This window comes from Dermacentor albipictus, chromosome 1 (assembly GCF_038994185.2).
Source record: "Dermacentor albipictus isolate Rhodes 1998 colony chromosome 1, USDA_Dalb.pri_finalv2, whole genome shotgun sequence".
NCBI lineage: Eukaryota > Metazoa > Arthropoda > Arachnida > Ixodida > Ixodidae > Dermacentor > Dermacentor albipictus.
In genome coordinates this window covers 511,744,893-511,764,416 of record NC_091821.1, presented here as the reverse complement: position 1 = coordinate 511,764,416, position 19,524 = coordinate 511,744,893, and the positions used below count along the sequence as shown (strand labels likewise).

At 46.7% G+C, this 19,524-nt stretch overlaps 1 protein-coding gene across 2 annotated transcripts in view; it reads right to left on the bottom strand.

Annotated features, from left to right (window-relative positions):
- Positions 1-18,396, bottom strand: part of shep (alan shepard) — a 208,501-nt gene extending 190,105 nt beyond the window's left edge. The window contains exon 1 of one of the 2 annotated variants that reach the window (XM_065437156.2): positions 18,100-18,396. In XM_065437156.2, the coding sequence (XP_065293228.1) occupies positions 18,100-18,189 (90 nt within the window). In that variant the 5' untranslated portion in view covers positions 18,190-18,396. The remainder of the gene's footprint in view (positions 1-18,099) is intronic. The other variant, XM_065437155.2, reaches the window with a different exon arrangement.
- Between the last annotated feature and the right edge of the window lie 1,128 nt (positions 18,397-19,524).

Below are 19,524 nucleotides of genomic sequence, written 5' to 3'. Positions count from 1 at the left end.
TTGTGAGTAATGTACCTGGGGTAAGGAAAGCAGACGACCCAGACCCAAGTTGGAAGAGGTTAAGGGAAGGATGTGGAAGAGAAAGAACGCTCAGAAGCACAAAAAGGGGGGATGCAAGAGACAGACGTAACGGCTGCAGTACAAACGCGAGCAAGCAGTAGAGGTACCAAACCCCTGACAGTGTTGCAAGTCTCAGCCACTAAAGGATTAAATGTAACCGCTGCAGAATTTAAAGAACTACAGAGCAAGGACAAATCAATATGAAAGTGTGAACTAAAGATAGAACTGATGCGTAGGAAAAGGAGTAGAACAGTAGTGTAGCTTGTAAAGAAGAATAGCCTACTATACCGGAAGTGTGTGTTTAGTTCAGGTAGGGAAGTACTACAGTTGATGGTCCCGAAGGAGCTGAGGGACACAGTACTGAAGATAGGGCACGGTAGTGTAACCGCCGGTCACAAAGGAGTAAAGGATACATTAGAAAGGATCACAGAAGAGTTCTTTTGGATCGGGGTGCAGAGTGATGCGAAACGGTATGTGAAGGCATGTGATGTATGCCAAAAGATAGTGGCTAAGGGACGTGTAAGAAAGTATGAAGAGAGAAAGGTGATAGAAAAGGGGAAGAACGAAGAGAGGAGTAGAGTTTGCATGGAGATTGCCGAAGAGAAGGACCACAAGGAGGTGCACTCTTATATCGATAGGGAGACCAAGGGTTAAAAAGTGTTAGGCTGAACCAAGCCCTAGCAGCAATACAAGTAGAGAAGTTAAGGGAGTTGATTCATAAGTTCGAGGAAGTGTTTTCAGACCTCCCAGGGTGGACATAAGTAGTGCAGTGTGAGCTATAGTAGTAGTAGTAGGGCATAGGAGTGATGAAATGTCAAGAGTGTAACGCGGACGATTAAGTGCACGTGTAAAGTGGCGAGAACAATGATCTTGCAAATGTTGTGAACTGTGCATGTGGTGAAATGTGCGTGACAGTGCGGTGATGTGTTGTGAGCTACGACGACGCAAGGAAAAGCACACAAGTCACAGCGGGAGAGTCAAACTCGCCACCATGAATACCAACAGAAGAAGGTTTTTTTTGGAAAAAAGCTCCTGAGAAGGGGGCCCATGTCATATGTAAGAAGCATGGGGCACAAAAAGAAAAAAAGAGGACAATGTGCGCCGATCCTGAGAAGGGGGCCCATGTCATATGTAAGAAGCATGGGGCACAAAAAGAAAAAAAGAGGACAATGTGCGCCGATCGGTCAGAACGGCACGAGCCTTTGAGGCGCGCGACTCGAGGTGTGATCGGGAGAGACGCGGCGCTGAGCTGTGATTATCGACGTGGCTCTGGGCCAAGAACGTTGGAGCGTCAGCTTTGCACTGGCAATGGGAGCAACGGAGGTTCGGCCAAGCCCGTGACGCTGGCGATCCAGGGTGTGGCCGTCGACCTCAGCGACGTTCGAGTGAGGCTCCTGGACCTGCTGCAGCAGCTCACGGCAGTGCTGGGTGCTCCAGGAATTGTATCCCCCTTCAGAGGCAGACCAGCACGGTCGATAGTCCCCAGGGCATCTCGTCGGCACTCGGAGAAGTAGCGGCAGAGCCCAACGTTAGGCCTAACCAGGGAGGCCTGAGTGCCACGTCACCGACATAGTTCGGGACGCCGACAACCGAGACTGAGGAGCTGGCCGGTCGATATCAAGGCAACAAAGCTTGCGAAGTCGGCAGGAACACCGACTGGGACCAAGAGATGATGCGCATCGGACTTGGAGAAACGTGCGATGACACAACTTTGTAAGAGCGTTCCTCTTTGTTAGCGCGCAGCCATAGGCCAGGGTTGCCGCACTTTCGCGCGGAATGCGCTAAGGACTGAAGTGGCCGGCAATTAGAACATAGTGACCGTTAAGTGGGCGACAAAGGTGCCGATTGCTCTTTATGGCATTGCATTTCTTAGGAGTGTTTGGTCGAGTTAACTGAGTGTTGAGTGTGTTTTATCTTGGGTTTGTCCTTCGTAAAATCTGTTTATTGTGCTCACCTGCGTCTCCCAACTCCATCTCTCCCAACATCCGCACAGCCCAGAGATCAGTGACGTACCCGCGTCTCTGCACCTACGTACTCAGATCCACAGTGTGACGTCGCTCGTGGTGACAAGTGACTTCGAGAATTATTTGTGTGATCTATTGCTTGAATTGACGAATGGAACTTTAGAGAAAGAATAAAACACACAAACGGATTGTCACTGTGTTTTTTGTTTTACTTCGCACCGAAGCAAGAGAGATGTACTTTCACTTCGTCTGCTTATTTGCATGGTCGTGCAGTAATGTGCGCAGTGTAGGGGTTGAAGGAACGGACTCCGGGATGAAAAACCCAAACTTGGGAGGGTTTTATTCTACATTATGTACAAGGAGGTGAGCGTCAATTAACAGTCGTGCAGACATTACGGGCCGGCAGCAACTCGGACGCTGCGGCCCGCGGCAAGAAGTTCGAGAGAGGTGAATCAGGGAATCAGGGTCTGTCCCAGAATGCTCAGGTCTCTCTGGAAGGCTTCTTATAAACCCTTCGAGCACTGCAAGTCACGTCATGTTTGACCAATGGGAGAGTCCACTCCGATGACGCCACTTTCAGCCAATGGTAGGCGCCCGTGTCGTGGTGTCACACCTGGCGGCTTGCTGCGGTCTTGCCTCGCAGACTGGCAATGCACTTCGAACGAGGAGAAGGGGAGGGCTGCACCTGCTTCATTGTCGGATGCCCACCTGCTAATCCCGGCGGCGCACGAACTTGTTGGCACGTAAACTTGTTGCCTTAAACTTGTTTGCTCGGCCGCTTCTCTGGAATGCGCTTCCTGCTTCTGCATTCCTCAATTAGCTGTGCTGCCATCCGATGTGGTCTGGGGAACTCGAAGTAGCCTCAGGAAACGGCGCCATATCTAACAGCTCGTCCTCGCCGCGGTTGTTCTGAATGGCCGGTGAACTCAATTCGCTGGCCATGAGGAACGCTGAAAGAAGCTGCAGGGTACTGGGATCGAGCCTCGTTTGACAACCCTCAGGATCCTGGGCCCTGGAGAACAAACGTCAAACAAACAAAACAGCACAGCGCTGCACCACGCGTAAGCGCAGGCTCTTCACCCCTGACTCGCCAGACTATTACTGAGTCAAAATCAACCCTGATCTTTTATTTCCCCAATTTCGACAAAACAGTTCCAACCACCCTTCAAAACCGCTATCCATTTCTCCCCGAATGCCGACAAGACCAGAGCACTATTGTTGTTGCAAAACAAAAGGGTCGCTGACGATGCAAACAACAAATGAAAACAGCCGAACATAACTTAAGTGGCCTAACTACACGAACAGCATGTTTCCAATCTATCGCAGTGGCGTACTTATCGCACGTAATGGTGCCACTGAACAATCTGGTCAACCTCACAAGTACGTAATCACAAGCGCACTAGCCTTGTGGTCACTAAACAAAACGCGTACTTGCGTTGTAGGCAAACTTTTCATTCACGCTTACTCACGTTTCTTTCCTGAAAGTCCTACAGGACACGTGACATAAACGAACAATTAAACTCGCGGGACTTACACACTCCGCAGAACTCTTAAAATGATGCGTCTTCTACTAACTCTTTCCACGCACGCTCACTAAAGAAGTCAGAATACGGCTGCCCTCCACACACAATAGCAACCCAGTCATAAAGTCTGCTTCCTTCCGTCCACACAGGACACGCGCTAACTGGAACTAAGAACGCTTCTCCGTGCAAATCATGCACTCACTGAAAATCTACGCGCTTAACCTTAGAAAATTCAAAAACACTTAAAAAGAAAGAAGGTTAAATAACACACACGCGCGTTACGATAGGCCTCTCAACAGTAACCTAGACCCTCAGGTTACTCACACACACAAAAAAAAAAGCCTATCTACTTATTAATGAGCATCTCGCGAGACTACATGTTTACTTAAAACGCATCTTTCAAATCTCGAGCTTCTCAAACGAAAACACAAACAAAGCTCATACCTTTACATATTGAAAGAAAACCTAGTCTCAAATCGCGAAATTTTCCGATGCTCAAAAATAAAACAAGACACTTCATTTCTACGGAAGCGCTCCAGGCCTCCTTTTCCAAACGCTTCCGTCTGACTCATACTTTGAGTCGAACGCGGGGTGGACGTGGTCTGAAAGCTACTCTGGCTGCCGAGAGACAACAAAAGGGCTGATTCACCATCAGCTCCCCCAAGACGTTACGGTCTCCTGCCAATTTGCGTCCCCGCGCCCCGCTTTCAACACAAGCTCGATTGACCGCGTCGCTACTCCCCACCTGGTCTCGTCCTGCCACCTTGCGTTTCTTCGAACTGCACGCTGAGCTATGAGAAGAACTACGGAACGACGAGGAGCTTAACTGCCTCGTGCCCTTTGTCCGCGTCCGTGCAGAACATTCTTCGCGGTCCCCCATTGACCGGTGGCTTGAACGTTTTCGATGCGTCAACATCGTCCGTGACGACCGCACCTTCTTCCTCGCGCCCTGCCCATTTGGGTTTCTCGCCATCTTTGGCGGCGCCTCATTAATTACCGACTTTCGGTTTTTACCGCGCTTCTTTTTAAGGCGCTTTCTCTTTGCACTCGCTTTCATGTCGCCTCGTGCCTCGTGCTGGCCGGTACACATTTCGTCGGCCCGGATCGGTCTCTTACCCGCACAGTCTGAGTGATTTACTTTTAAATCTACTCTCTCTCTGCCTCGACTGGCGGACAGCTCAACCGACTCTGGCACAATGCAGCAGGCTTTACTCGAGTAAGACAACTCGCACTCTTGCGAACTGCCCTCTACTACATTGCCCAGCGCACGCTGTGAATCGGCACACAGCCCGTCGGTATCGATCGCTGTCTCACGCGCACAGTCCGAATGATTAACTGAATCATCCCTATCTAGGCCATCTAGACTGGCGGAGAGCCGCACCGATCCCTGAACAATGCAGTTGTTCTCTCGTGAGCTACGGAGCTCGCCACCCCGAGAACTATTCTCAACTGCATCGTCCAGCTCGCACTTCACTTCTGCACGCACATCTGGCTCTACATGGGTGCTCGCTTCTGTCGGGTCAGAAGTGCCCTTCTCTTCGCTAGCAACCTCGCTAACATTACCAGCGACGCACACGCTCGGTAACTGTGCCAATTTGTTCGCAGCTGGCCTAGCTGTCTCCACAGTCATCTGTTGGCACAGCACCTCGTCGCTCTCACTACGGCCTTTAACGGCCTCTGTTGCCACTAAGGCATCGTTAGCAGCTAGCGTTTTCCCTTCACTTATGAATCGGCAGCCAATCTCACAGGCACTACTCTTTTCGTCGGCTTTTGGCGAAAATCCGCTCGATGCTGCCTCATTCTTTCGCTCTGTACTACCTACAGAATTCTCAGACAGCCGTTGTCTCTGTGCCAATAACTGATCACAATGCTGTATCTCTTTGATCAGCGCTGCCTTCTCTCTCTCATACTTTTCCTCTCGCTCACGTTCGCGTTCATTCTCACGTCCGTGACGCTGACACCTAAGAGCAAGTTCTTGAAGCTCCTGCTTCCGTTCCTTCTCGCGTTGTTCACGCTTACTCTCACTCTTAAGTTCACGACGCTCCCGCAAACGTACACGACGCACACGCTCCCGTGGCTCCTGTATCACTTCCCAAGCAAGCTCAATGCTTTTCTCATCATTGCCACTATCCTTAATCGCCTTTATGATAGCTGGCGCTTTCATCCGTTCGTCCGCCTCAACTCCCAAATCGTCGCACACCAACAACAAGTCTAACCTCGTCAACCCTCTAAGATCCATGGCAGCTGCCCCGACATGTGGTTAAAACTGTTTTCCTTAATTAATTTGTGCAAACACACAATGCATCAAACTCCCGACTCCCAGAACTATCAAAATTGAACACACAACCTTTGAGTCTGGCGAATCATAAGGAAAAAAACCACGCGCTCACTTACGGTTGCAGCACTCTGCCATCCGGTTCATCTGTCCGCTGTTCCCGGTTCCTTCCGGACTCCCTGGGTCGAAGGCTCGCTCCTTCTTCGCTACTCCCAGTTTCTTCGGACCTCTTTCGACGAAGGCTCTCTCTTCTTCGCTCTTCCCGGTTCCTTAGGATCTCTCACGACGAAGGTTTATCCGTAGCGCTGCCACCAGCTGATGCATTCGGAGGCGATCCTACCGCTGCCAACCAGATGTAGGGGTTGGGGGACGGACTTCGGGATGAAAACCCAAAAACTTGGGAGGATTTATTCTACATTATATACAGAAAAGGTGAGCGACAAGTACCAGACGTACAGACATTACGGGCCGGCAGCAACTCGGACGCTGCGGCCCGCGGCAAGAAGTTCGAGAGAGGTGAATCAGGGAATCAGGGCATGTCCCAGAATGCTCAGGTCTCTCTGGAAGGCTTCTTATAAACCCTTCGAGCACTGCAAGTCACGTCATGTTTGACCAATGGGAGAGTCCACTCCGATGACGCCACTTTCAGCCAATGGTAGGCGCCCGTGTCGTGGTGTCACACCTGGCGGCTTGCTGCGGTCTTGCCTCGCAGACTGGCAATGCACTTCGAACGAGGAGAAGGGGAGGGCTGCACCTGCTTCATTGTCGGATGCCCACCTGCTAATCCCGGCGGCGCACGAACTTGTTGGCACGTAAACTTGTTGCCTTAAACTTGTTTGCTCGGCCGCTTCTCTGGAATGCGCTTCCTGCTTCTGCATTCCTCAATTAGCTGTGCTGCCATCCGATGTGGTCTGGGGAACTCGAAGTAGCCTCAGGAAACGGCGCCATATCTAACAGCAGGTACCGAAACTGCCATTTTCTACTGTGTTCCAGTGCGTGATCATGCTCTGAAATCCGCTTGTTCTGCCTCAGTATTCCTGTAGCACTGAATTATACTGCTAGTCATGTGTACTTGTGCACAGCATGCAAAATCGTGCACTGCGGGAACGAGACAACAGCTTGCGCAAAACCAGACAATCACAACAGCTCGTGCACAGCACCGGGGGAAAAAAAGCGAGGAGAAAAAAGAATGAAGGTGAGGCCAGTGATGTGTGCGTCACGCGATCCTCGAAGTCCGGTATGAGAAAACGCAGGGGAGGAATTTCGCTTGCGGAGGCGAGATGGGGCGAGTAGAGAGTGTCTCGCTATGCCGTGGAGCTTGCCTCCTGAAATCATGGGTTCCTGGCACTGAAATATTTCTATCTGCTATTAATAAGCCGATTTGAAAAAACTTTGCGGCAGAATGCTCCCTAGAGGGCACGTAACAACTTTAAGCGTATAACAAAAATGTGCTACGGGGCCTGGTGAGGGGCCCTTTAATTACTTAGGTATTAAGTGGTTGATGTCGTCCTTGAAGGCAAACAGCAACACATCTGGACGTCTTAATTTTCTACAAACCTTACACTTTCATCATTTAATTCAAATCGTGCACAAACCAACTCGGGGTGACCACGCACTAGACATTCTTTTAACCTTTTGAGGGTCAATGATGTAAATACACGGCGCCGCGAAAAAGTCCAAGTATACTTACAGCGCCGTCTGTACATTTAAAACGTGCTACGATTTCCTAACTTTCTCTTTTCTGGCAGGTGCTGCCACCATGTGGGAATACAGGAAATTTATCGCGCCTCCCTTTCTCGGTTTTCATTGCACGGTTTGTTTTAAAGCTTGTTTGCTCTGGCATGTCTATATACTACCGTTTGTGCATTCGCGCGCGCGCAGGCAGTTTCGGCTTCCTGCGCTTGCAAAACTGTTGGCTATCTCGTTACTAATCCCTCAAAGGGCGACCACTTATTTCTCGCTTGTTTAGTACTCACAGGGGTGCGCAGAGGAAGGATGCTGCCGTGCATGCGTTTCTTTTTTGATGAGACTCACGAAAACTAATTGCCTCTGGTTGGCGATAAGACAGATTAGCGGAAGCTTGTCACACGTTTTGCTTTTTTGATGGGCACACAACCAGAGTTTTCTTGAGTGCGTGCTCACCTACGCAGTTCGATTACACTATGGATGTAAATATTACTGTAAGAGCAGGGACATTTGACACTTGCGAAATATTCTCGTGTGCGCATTTTGTAAGCCTTAGTGTGTAACAATGCGTCAAATTTTTAATTCTTATAAGCTTATTTCCTTTTTTTATACTTATTCATGAATAAGCAGTACATATATACCAATGCAATATATTTTCTCACTTTACGGTCACCTTAAAAAAGTTACGGTAAATTTTTTTCGAAATAGGTCCTTCAAGAGATTTGGAATCTGCAATAAAAAAAATTACCCTGGGCAGTTGCTTATGGCGAAAAAAATTGACCCTCAGAGGGTTATCAAATCATCGAGACCTTGCTGCGACACATGTACTAGAACCATTAAGTGACCACTGAGTGGTGCTGTGTTCCTTTGCATTGAAACCTGCCAAGCAAAATAAAGCGAAAAAAATGCATTTTCAACTACGCATGTGCCAACAATGGCAGAATGATTGTATGTTAGCCTCATTTACAGCCGACATTGCAAACAATTTTCCAAACAGAATGGTAAGCAACTGGAGCTTGTTTCACGATAAACTCAAAGTTGAAACTACGTGTATACCAAAATTGACCATCAGCTCAAGACAGAATCAATGGTTTAACCGTGAAGTGAAGAAATGCATAAAGAAGAAAGAAATAGCATTCAGAAAAGCTGCCCGAACAAATGCTGCAGAAGACTGGCAAACTGCAAAACCATAGTGCGCCATACAGAAACTACAACTCTCAAAGCTAAAGACAACTCGTTTTCATTGCACCCTTCCCAATATGATAAAAACTGATGCGAAAGAGTTTTGGCAAGTAGTTAACCCGAAACCAAATCACACTGCTCCCTTACCAATTTCCGAAAGTGAAGTAGTGCTCAACACAAGATATAGCACAGAGTTATTTAGCAAATGCTTTTCTGCAGTTTTCACTAATAAACTGCCACTTGATGACACTCACATACTTGAACAACCATCTTTTAAGTTCCCTTTTTCATCCATCATAATATCGGAACATTGCGTCTCACGCAATTGACAGGCTTCCTCATTAAACCAGCCAAATCCTCATGGTACAAGTGCTAAACTTCTAAAATTAACCTCGTGCTACTCTTCTGCTTTGTTACCTCTAATATTAATTTCAGCAATCCATCAATACGGGATGCCTACTAGAAGATTGGAAATTAGCATTAGTAATACCAATATCTAAATCTGGTAACACAGCAGACCCTAACAATTACAGGCCTACATTACTGACATCTATTTGTTTCAAATTACTGGAACACATTACTCTCACATTATAGCTCATCTTAATAATAATAGCCTACTCCTCAATAACCAACATGGCTTTCATCAAAATCGCTCGTGTCAGATGCAACTATATGAACTTGTAATAGGTATTCATATTTATTTGCACAAATTGATTTGTACAGACACCATTTTCATTTATTTTTCTAAAGCTTTCGACCGGGTACTTCATAATCAACTAAAACTGAAAGTTAGGAACCTACAGCTTGACTACAACACGAAGTGATGAATTGAGTTTCCAACAAAGAGATTTCAAGAAATCAGTTTAAACAACTGCTTTTCTAACCACACTCACATAAGTTTGGGACTTCCACAAGGGTCAGTCCTTGGTCCACTGCTATTTTTAATATACATCAATGACCATTGCAACCAACATTACTTCACAAATACGTCTCTTTGCAGATGACTACGTGTTGTATAATGAAATAAGCTGCCCTGCCAACATCTCTGTGCTGCAGTCTGATTTAACAAAACTAATTGAGTGGTGTGACACATGGCAGATGAAAATTAACATAGCCAAAACTAAACACATTAAACTTGCTTCGATTACTTGACTTACCTCTGACCAATATATAATATGCTGTATTACTGTTGACTCACTATCTTCAATCAAGTACTTGGGTGTTCTGTTTACCTCCAATTTAGGCTAGAATGCTCACATTAAACACATTGCCACAAATGTATATAAAAAACGTGGTTACCTGAAATGGCGCTTACACCTTGCAAACACAGATACCAAACTTCGTACATGCAGTTCTCTTATCAGGCCCTCATTAGAATATGCGTCCATAATTAGCCACCTCCATCCCTCTAATCTCACGAATCTACTCTTATCAGTTCAAAATAAAGCTGTGCGGTTTATCTTACTTTCATACTCTCTATATCAAAGTATGTCCGCCTTAAAGAAATCACCGAATCTCCTTTTTCTTGACATGCGCAGGAAATTATCAGGGTTCTCGTTCTTCCATAGTTTTACCATTGCAACATTGCATTGGCTCGAGCTCATAGTCTTCCCGCTCCGCACATTTCGACCCGCGCAGACCATGGTCATGAAGTAAAACCTATATTTTCCAGGACTGACGCTTATCAAAATTCATCTCTAGTTTTATCTATTGCCAAGTGGAACTCGCTACCTTCAAACATTGTCTCGCTTATGGAATCATCATCATTTCATGCAGCACTGCTAACCTTTTTAGAGTGTATCAACCTGTGTGAACCCACGTATGCTTGAATATTTACTTAAACAGTGTTTTCATGTGCTTGGTATTATATAACAGTCATTCTGTTTCATCTGATATGTATTTCTGTAGGTTGTTTACCTAAATCATCATTCAATTGTATCTTAAAGCTTTTGTTCTGATGGGTAGTGTTCATCTCCATCCCGTTTTAAGTTCTTATGCATTTTTCCCACTACCAAATATTGTATAAACTCAGTTTCTCTTTTCTTTCTCTTTTTTTTCTGTTTCTGTTTTACATTTAGATTAATTTTTTTTATTGCCCCTAATGTCTTCCTACATTATTTGCATTGTACACACGCATTTACGCTTGACCTTTTTCATTCACCCCCCCCCATGTCATGCCCTAATGAGCCCTTAGGGTACTTAAATAAATTAAATAAATAAATAGGAGATGCAGATTAAAGGTAGTACAAGCCCATGCTCCAACGTCCAGTCATGATGATGAGGTAATACAACAGCTGTATGAGGACCTCGATTAGCAATGAGAAAGGTGCAAACTCGGTATACTGTAGTTATGGTCAACTTCAATGCAAAAGCTGGGAGAAAACAAGCTGGAGACAAGCAACTGGCAACTACGGCATTGACTCTGGGGAGAGTAGAGGAAAGATGTTGGCAGAATTTGAGGAAGGAAACAAATGTGAACAATGAATGATTTCTTCTAGAATCACAATAACAGGAAGTGGACATGCAAAAGCCCTAACAGAGAAACAAAAGTGCAATTTATTTCATTTTCTGTGCTGACCTCGGTAATGTACAAAATGAAGAAGCTTTAAGTATGGTCAGGGGCAGTGATCACAGGTTAGTGATGTCCAGGACTGTCCTGAACTTTAAGAGAGAAAGGAAGATAACTATAAATAGGCCAACCTATTAACAGTCAAAAGCAGAGGCTCATGAACAAAATGATGTTAAAGAATGGGAGAATGATGATAGCATACATGCAATGAATTAGACCTTAATGAAAGCAATTACAGAGGCACCTAGAGAACCTGGATGCAAAGCACCAAGATAGCAAACAGGCAAGTTCTCTTAAGTAACAAACGTGATAATAAGGAAACGAAAATAGAATAAAGTGTCTGACCCCAGAGATAAGGTTGAATTGGTTAACTGTCAACAAGAGGAAAATAAGCAACATACAATATAACACTGGAGTGATTGAGGGAGCACTAAGGAATGGGAGAGGCATGAAGCCATAAAGAAAACTTTCAATTGGAAGAAACAAGATTTATGCAGTTAAAGATAAGCAGTGCAATATCATCAACTTTGACTATGTAACAAAGGCAGCAGAGAAATTCTATGCTAAGCTGTACAGCGAGCGGCCAGAACAGCCATGAGCCATGATCAGAGCAGACTCAAAAAAAGGAAGCAGAAATTTCACACATAATTAGGGATGAGGTTAGAAGGACATTGCAAGATACTGCATTTACTTGTATAAGGCCTGTTCCCCCACTTTGGAGCATGAAAATTTGTGGGGGCAAGTTTCACAAAGCATCCCACGCACACGCTGGTGATGTTTCATTTCCAGAAACCACTACTTCATGGCACTAGTTACTGTCCTACCAATGACAGCATCTTCCCTATCATCGTATCCGACCACATCGTTCAGCATGGATCCAGCAGGCTTTAGCTGTATCGGCGTACCTGCAGCTCATTTAAGGGCCATCACTGCAAAATGTGTGCAGGTGGATTTTGAACCGTAAAGATTTATTAATATCAAAATACTGCAACCTGCCGGCGCTATCGCAGGAGTTGGGTGGTAAAAAAAAAATGAAGTAAACACTAAACCATGTGCACCTTATACACAAACCACAAGGTGAAAAAAAGAAGAAAAGGAAATGCTAACTTACAAAATGCCTACATATCACAAATGAAACATTATTCACTGCACTTAAAGAAATACTGTATAGGAGGTGATTGCATGTTACTAGGCAAACAGTTCCTGAATTCAACAGTTCAGAGGGAAAGGCTATATTTGAATAAGTTGGTGCGAGAGCGAAATATGAAGTCATTAAGTTCAGAGCTATTTCTTGTTAATATTATATAGCTGTTTCTTGTGAACAGTAAATTATGGGGTTTTACTTGCCAAAATAACGATCCGATTATGAGGCATGCCACAGTGGGGGCTCTGGATTAATTCTGACCAATTGGGGTTCTTGAACGTGCCCTTAAACCTAAGTACACGGTTGTTTTTGCATTTCACCCCCATCGAAATGCAGCTGCCGTGGCAGAGATTTGATCCCGCAACCTCATGCTTAGCAGCACAACACCAGAGCGACTAAGTAACCATGGCCGGTGTGTTTCTCGTTGATAACATCCTAGCAAGGAATAGCTAGTTGTTTGGGGAAGCATAGTGGTTTGAGTGGCATGAGGTTGAACGAAAGTTCTAACCTTCCTACTCAGCGCTGCTCGGAAATTGGGGGAGGCTACTGATATAGCTAGGTCGAAAGAGGGCAAGAGGCTCCAGTCATAACGGTGAACAGCTTTTCTTTGAACTGACTCTACCGATGCCGGACTGTGTGGATTCCATACCGCAGAGCCATCAATATTGATCTAATGACGGTTTTATCTGTTAAAGCTTTGTTCGTTGTGGAGCTACATGACGAGTGCTTTGTAAGTAACCTAGTTTCATTGCATACTAGAATGATAATCCTAGTATGCCACGAGTTTCACACAGTCCCTGTGCTTACACCAGAAGAGATCAACATTGAGAAGACCAAGGCACTCTTACATAAGAGTTTAAAGGACACAAGGCAGTATCATTTAGACAAGTAAATAGATGTGCTTCTACTGCTCAATATGGTTTGACATGTGCGCAGACTTACATTAGCTTACATTTTGCTTTATAAACTATGTTGTTATTGGCAATTTTCCTTTTTCCACAACATTCCTTATTCAATTATTGGTGTTTACCAAAATTGGAAGGACCTGGCATACAAGTCATCAGCAGATAAATTAACTGACTGCAGTGTGATGCAGTTAGCACACAGACAAAACTCCGAGTGAACTGTTCGACTCTCAATGTGAAAAATTTCATTGTTACCAGTCCAGTTCAATTAGTAATCGAAGACTATGATGTCGCCTGCGAAGCGAAAAAGTTATGACGCAAAATTCAAGCTGCGTGCTGTTGCATTTGCACAAGAACATGGAAATCGGGCCGCAGGAAGGCAGTTCGAGGTTAGTGAGAAAATTATACGTGACTGGCGCAAAGCCACCAGCATGCTCCAGACAATAAAATTGACTAAGGAGGCCAACCACGGCAAGAAAGCACGCTGGCCGGAGCTAGAGGATCGTCTGCGCGTATGGGTACTTGGAGCCGAAGGCAGCGGGGCTGCCTACAGTCTCAAGGTGAAGACCCTTGGAACAGATGAGTACTGTTGGATTTATGGGCAGTCCGTCATGGTGTTTTCGCTGTATGCGGCGTAATAAGTTGGTGATGTGAGTGCGGACGGCACTGTGCCAGAAGCTCCATGACGATTTTCAGGAACTGGAGAACTTCAGTGCGTTTATCAAAGAGCTTGTGACCAAGGACATCTATGCGAACCACATCATAAACATGGCCGAAATCCTGCTTACATTTGATATTCCCCTTAGGAGGAGTGTCGCCGAGAAAGGAGAAAAAAACTGTAACAGTGAGGTCAACTGGCCATGAAAAATCGCACTTCACTGTTGTTCTCGCCAGCTGCACGGATGGTACAAAGCTGCCTCCCATATTAATTTTCAAGTGGGAGATGCTACCAAAAGACTCCTTTCCTCCCACTGTGGTGGTATAGGCCAATGCCAAAGGATGGATGGATGAAGATATGATGAGTCTATGGCTTGACCAATGTTTTTCGCATCAACCTGACGGATTTTTTGATGTTAAGAAGGGAATGCTTGTGTTGGACAGTATGCGGGCACACATCACGAATTCCATAAAAAAGAAGATTAGTGCGAAGAACAGTGTCCCAGTGGTGATACCAGGCGGCATGACGAAGATGCTGCAGCCTCAAGACATTTCTGTGAGCCACAGTTTCAAAGCAAAGCTGCGACGCTTCTGGGAGTTGTGCATGTCCAAGGGTGACCACAGTTTTACGAATACAGGACACATGAGACGCGCAACATTTGGTGAGGTGGCCAAATGGGTCTCCAATGCTTGGGACTCCATTTCTGCCAAAACAGTTGTAGCTGAATTCTCAAATGCCAGACTGATCTCGTTTGCAAGTGGTGGCGAAGAAATCAGTGAGTCTGAGGACGACAGTGATGCGCCGGTGGAACTCCCGCTTGAAGTTGCTGGATTATTTGTTAGCGATTCGGAGGAAGAAGGGTTCGATGGTTTTGCCTAAATGCCGTCTTTAAGTACATGCCATCAATGTGTATCAAAAACAATTTTTTGAAAAATTAGTTCTGTGTAGACACCGGTGTGCCTTAGATATGTTTTTCTTTTTTTCTGAAAAACTGCTGTTTTGAGGGGGGTGCGACTTATAGGCTGCAAAGTATGGTATGCAAGTGCGTTTGCACTTTCTGCCCATCAAAATCTCATGACCAGAAATATTTTAATACATCTTATTCCTACCCTTACCGCTCCTAGACAGCAGTCATGATTTCGTGACATAGCTGTTCTGATCTCCGAAATCAGAACAGTGTGCTTGAGCAGGAGAAAGTGGGAACCTTGCTGGGCTCAACATGCAAGTGTGAATCTCTGACATGAACACTTTGCAAATGCTTTGCACACAAGGCTTCCAACAGGAGTGAGCACTCACACACAGCTTCACACAGTGAGGTGCACAATCAATCTCCACCAGTTGTTACACAGGCTGCCATGAGATGAGTCACAGCTGGCCTTCCAAGTTGAAAGACACACAGTGACAAGACATGTGAATATAAGCTTTCACACAATGCACTTGGCGACAACCTGAGAATTAATTACAAGCTTTGTCTACAAAACTGCACTGCATTTGCCCTGTGTGACTCCATGAACCATGGCATCACATAAATGAGAGAATGCAATGGACTGGTGCATCTACACCGCAGCGCTTTCTTATTGCTTACATTTTGGCCTATGTTAAAGTATCGGTTGTACTGAAGACTTGAATACCAGTGTCATGCTGACGATGCAATGAATACCCTGGTGCCACCACACGCTGACGTCAACGGCGTGAAACGCAGGTGATGGCGACGCTGTGCGATTCGATCAAACGATGCTGACTCCAAGCAAAGACATGTTTCTTTTTATTTGGACACTGCACTATTGAGTTGTGACAGACTACAGACGCCTGTTTCAGCTTCAAAAACAAGCTCACAAATTTTACTCTGGAGGCAGCAGACAGAGGGAAGCCTGTTTAGGAAGCTCTAATTTTACATACATTTATGTGCAATTATTCTGCTCAAGCAATAATGGAGGCAGAGATTCACCAGTAACGTTACAGTTAGGTAAAACAGTCCAGAATTAGCGTATGTGGCATCATGCTGCTTGCCACATGACCTTCGAATCGCCAAATCTGCACATTCTATTCAGCAATGACCAACACACATGCTCCAACCTGAGTTAACATGGGCCCTACTGGATGCCTTCCCATCACCCACACCTGCAGTCACTGTGTTATATTGCAAGACGTTAAAAAAAAGACAATAAATGTATACCGACAACAAGGTTTATCGGGCATCAAGGCACGTACTGAACTTGCTGCGCGTGATCCTGCATGTGCTACTGATACCAACCACCAATGACATTGTGCAATTCATATCACACGGTCACTGCTAACAGCAACAAAGCTGGCAGTGTACATTTTGGGCATTCACTGCGCGTGCACCAAAGTGGAAGACAGTTTGCCTGGAATGCCTGATCACTTTCCTTTTGGGTCAACAACGTCACCAAAACTGTGAGCTATAGTGCCGCAGGGTGTTGTTCCCCGCATCCCTTTTTCATAAACTGACACCTCTCTGCCTTCCTCCAACAAGTTCTTTCTTGCAGGCGACATCGAGCAATGCAGAATGATGCAAATTCAAGCAATTTCGCCTATCACACAGATCTTTCATACATGAAAAATACTATAGCAAGCGACTGTATTCTGTCTCGGCGACAAGTGAGTGACAATGCTTAGCGTTTTAGAGCCATACCAACTACATTGACGCATTCCCGTAATAAGCCTTCACAGAGAAAATGCAGCGAAACAAAGCGACTGCATGCAAACTCGCACCTTTTCAGCACGGCTATCGCACGCAGTTTTGTTTGCGCTTTTTTTTTCAGCTGTTCTGTACCGTTTAATGGGGCTTAATCGCTTTCTACAGCTAGAATACACAGGTTCCGCTGAGTGCTGCTCAAGCAATGTCAGGTTGACGTTTTCCCATAAACACTCGCATTTCCCACGATTCATTCAAAGTATGACTTTACGAGCCGAAAACCAAGCCGAGACGCCAACGCTAATCGCTCCGGACTCGCGCAACACACGGCGATCGCCGCAGATACCGAAGCTACCCGAAGCGCAAAACGCCTTTAAGCGCAGTGTTGCCAGAACCAAGTACAGGCTATTCATTTCACATTGCTTCAGACGAGCACTTGAAGCGAAAAGTGAATCCCACACGGCGATACTAAGCCTTACGTAGTGCTGGAACTTAACTGCACACGGGTAAAAACGGCATTTCAACAAGTGAACACATCAGAGCTGTAATACAGCAAACGCAAAACACAAAACAATGCCCGTTTTAGTCGGAGAGTTTTCGACGACGACGACGGTCGGCCGTAGCGCTGCCCGCGCGGACTACCCGCCTTATAGAGGAGCTCGGTCGCAGCGTTTACGAGCTAACTCGTACTAACGAGTAAGTTCGTGCGACGCGCAGCCAAGGCATCGTATCCTGCGTTATTTATTGGAGATTGAAATGCACATCGTTCCCGACGGCGGATTATTGGCGGCGAGTGTTGCGCGTAATCGGCAGAACGGCCTTCGACAGCTCTGACAAGCGACCGAAAAGCTCCCTCACGGTGCCCGGCAGCAAACAGTGCAAGCGAGATCTCTACGCTGACAAGTTGGTCACACGTGTGGCCAAGGGGATTTTTCGAGTCGGACGAGGAAGACTTGTCTCCGTCATGGTTGGGGGGGGAGGAAGGGGCGCCATCGCACCTACCGACGGCGCTTGACTCGGAAACGATCGTGTCAACAGCCCTGCCCGGGTTTGCCCGTTTTTTTTTTTTTTTTAAGTCCCCCCCCCCCCCCGCTGCGACTGCCCGATCACCCCCGGCCCCCTTCCCGCCTGGCGGAGTCGATGCGCGTTTGCTGATCGGTCACTGAAAGAAAATAAACTCGCTAAGAAGCTAATTTCCGCCCGCACCGTGGACATTCTTGGGTGCTTTGTGTCAAAGCCTCACGCAATCTTTCCTCCGTGGAGGTGGGGAAGGAGGCGGCACGGAGTAGGGAAAAAAAAAAAATTCGAGAGTGGCGGCGAGCCCGAACTCAGGAGTTCACCGGCCAGCGGCGCCGGAAAGCGATAAAGAGCGGCCGTCGGCGCCCGATGGCCGCGCGCGCACGGCGATCGCGCCGCGAGCGAGCGCCGCTGACAGGGGAGCCCGTGACAGGCAGCCCCTCCCCGGACCCCGGGTCACCTTTCGCGGGTTGGCGGCGTAGACGGGCCTCCGGCCGGCAGGGTCCCGGTAGGCAGCCGCCTGTTTGCCGGCCTGGAAAGACGGCTGCATCCTCCGCGGGCGCTCGGGTCCTTTTCAGCGCCGTAATCCACAGCAGGCCATGGCACGCGCGCACTCCCCACCACGTCCACAACCGCTTCCTTCTCTCGCGGCTGCTGCTGCTGCTGCTGCGGGGACGGTTTGGCCGCGGCGCTAGGTATAAGGCCGCGCCGCAAAGGATAAGGCCCGCTTGAGACGCCAGGGGATGCTAGCGGAAAAGCTGCTGCCGGCCGCCCAGACGTCACGTGGCCCCACTCATCTTTCCCCCACCTCTCTTCGAGGAATGCCACCGCAGGAGCAGAATGTGCGAGGGTAGCGCCATCTAATGAATGCTGCGCAAAATATGCGTCCTCCGAGACTCCAAGCCGCTGCCGATTCAAGTGGCGCCGGTGGCCCCGATAGTTTTGGCACCAAACTCGTGCTACACCATGGCAGTTTACTTCAGCAATTAATTTGCCCATAGTTTCATTATGTGCACTCTCTCACATGTCACTCAAGTGTGAGCAAAATTTGGGTTACGAAGTTGCGTCAGTGGTTCTACGAAGATTTATATAATTATAAATTTTATAACTACACTCGACAGATCATACCAAACTACAAAGATATCTTGTTCGAGAACGTAAATTATAACCATTCTATTATTAATGCATTTTCTTTTTGAATCAATCAATTTATTATTTGAAGATACATTTGTTAAAGACAGCATTCAGCAATTGTAAGCACATTGCGAATGTCGACCAAGATGGAAAATGTAAATATTGTTACTGTTGTCATATATTAATACTGTTACGGAAAATTGAACGAAGAGAGGATGTAGAAGATCGCGAGACGCTGGCTGCTGCGGGTTATTGGTGGTCAGCCATCTTAACTACTCAGACTCATTTTGTATATAAATTGTAAATATAATATTCTATACTCTCAACATCCCCGTAACATATTGGTGAGAGGTGCGTGGTACTACGGCTGGAAACAGAGCTCCGCAGTGGACGTCGCATCACCGTCTGCACCATGAATGACGGTGAGCACTCGGAATCAACGTCGTTGCCGCCTCCTACGTCACCGTATGCTACGTCGCTGTCACCTTCTGTTGTCGTTGTGCAACACAAGGATCCTGGAACTTTCTGCGGGACCGATGGCGCCGGCGTTGAAGAGTGGGTGGCCATGTACGAACGTGTGAGTGAAATCAACAGAGGGGACCCTACGCTTATGCTAGCTAAGCTGTTCTACCTAAGAGGCACGACAAATGTATGGTACGAAAACCACGAAGAGGAGCTAACCAGCTGGGACCAATGCAAAGAGAAGTTGACAGAGTTGTTTGGCAAACCAGCCGGCCGTAAAATTGCCGCA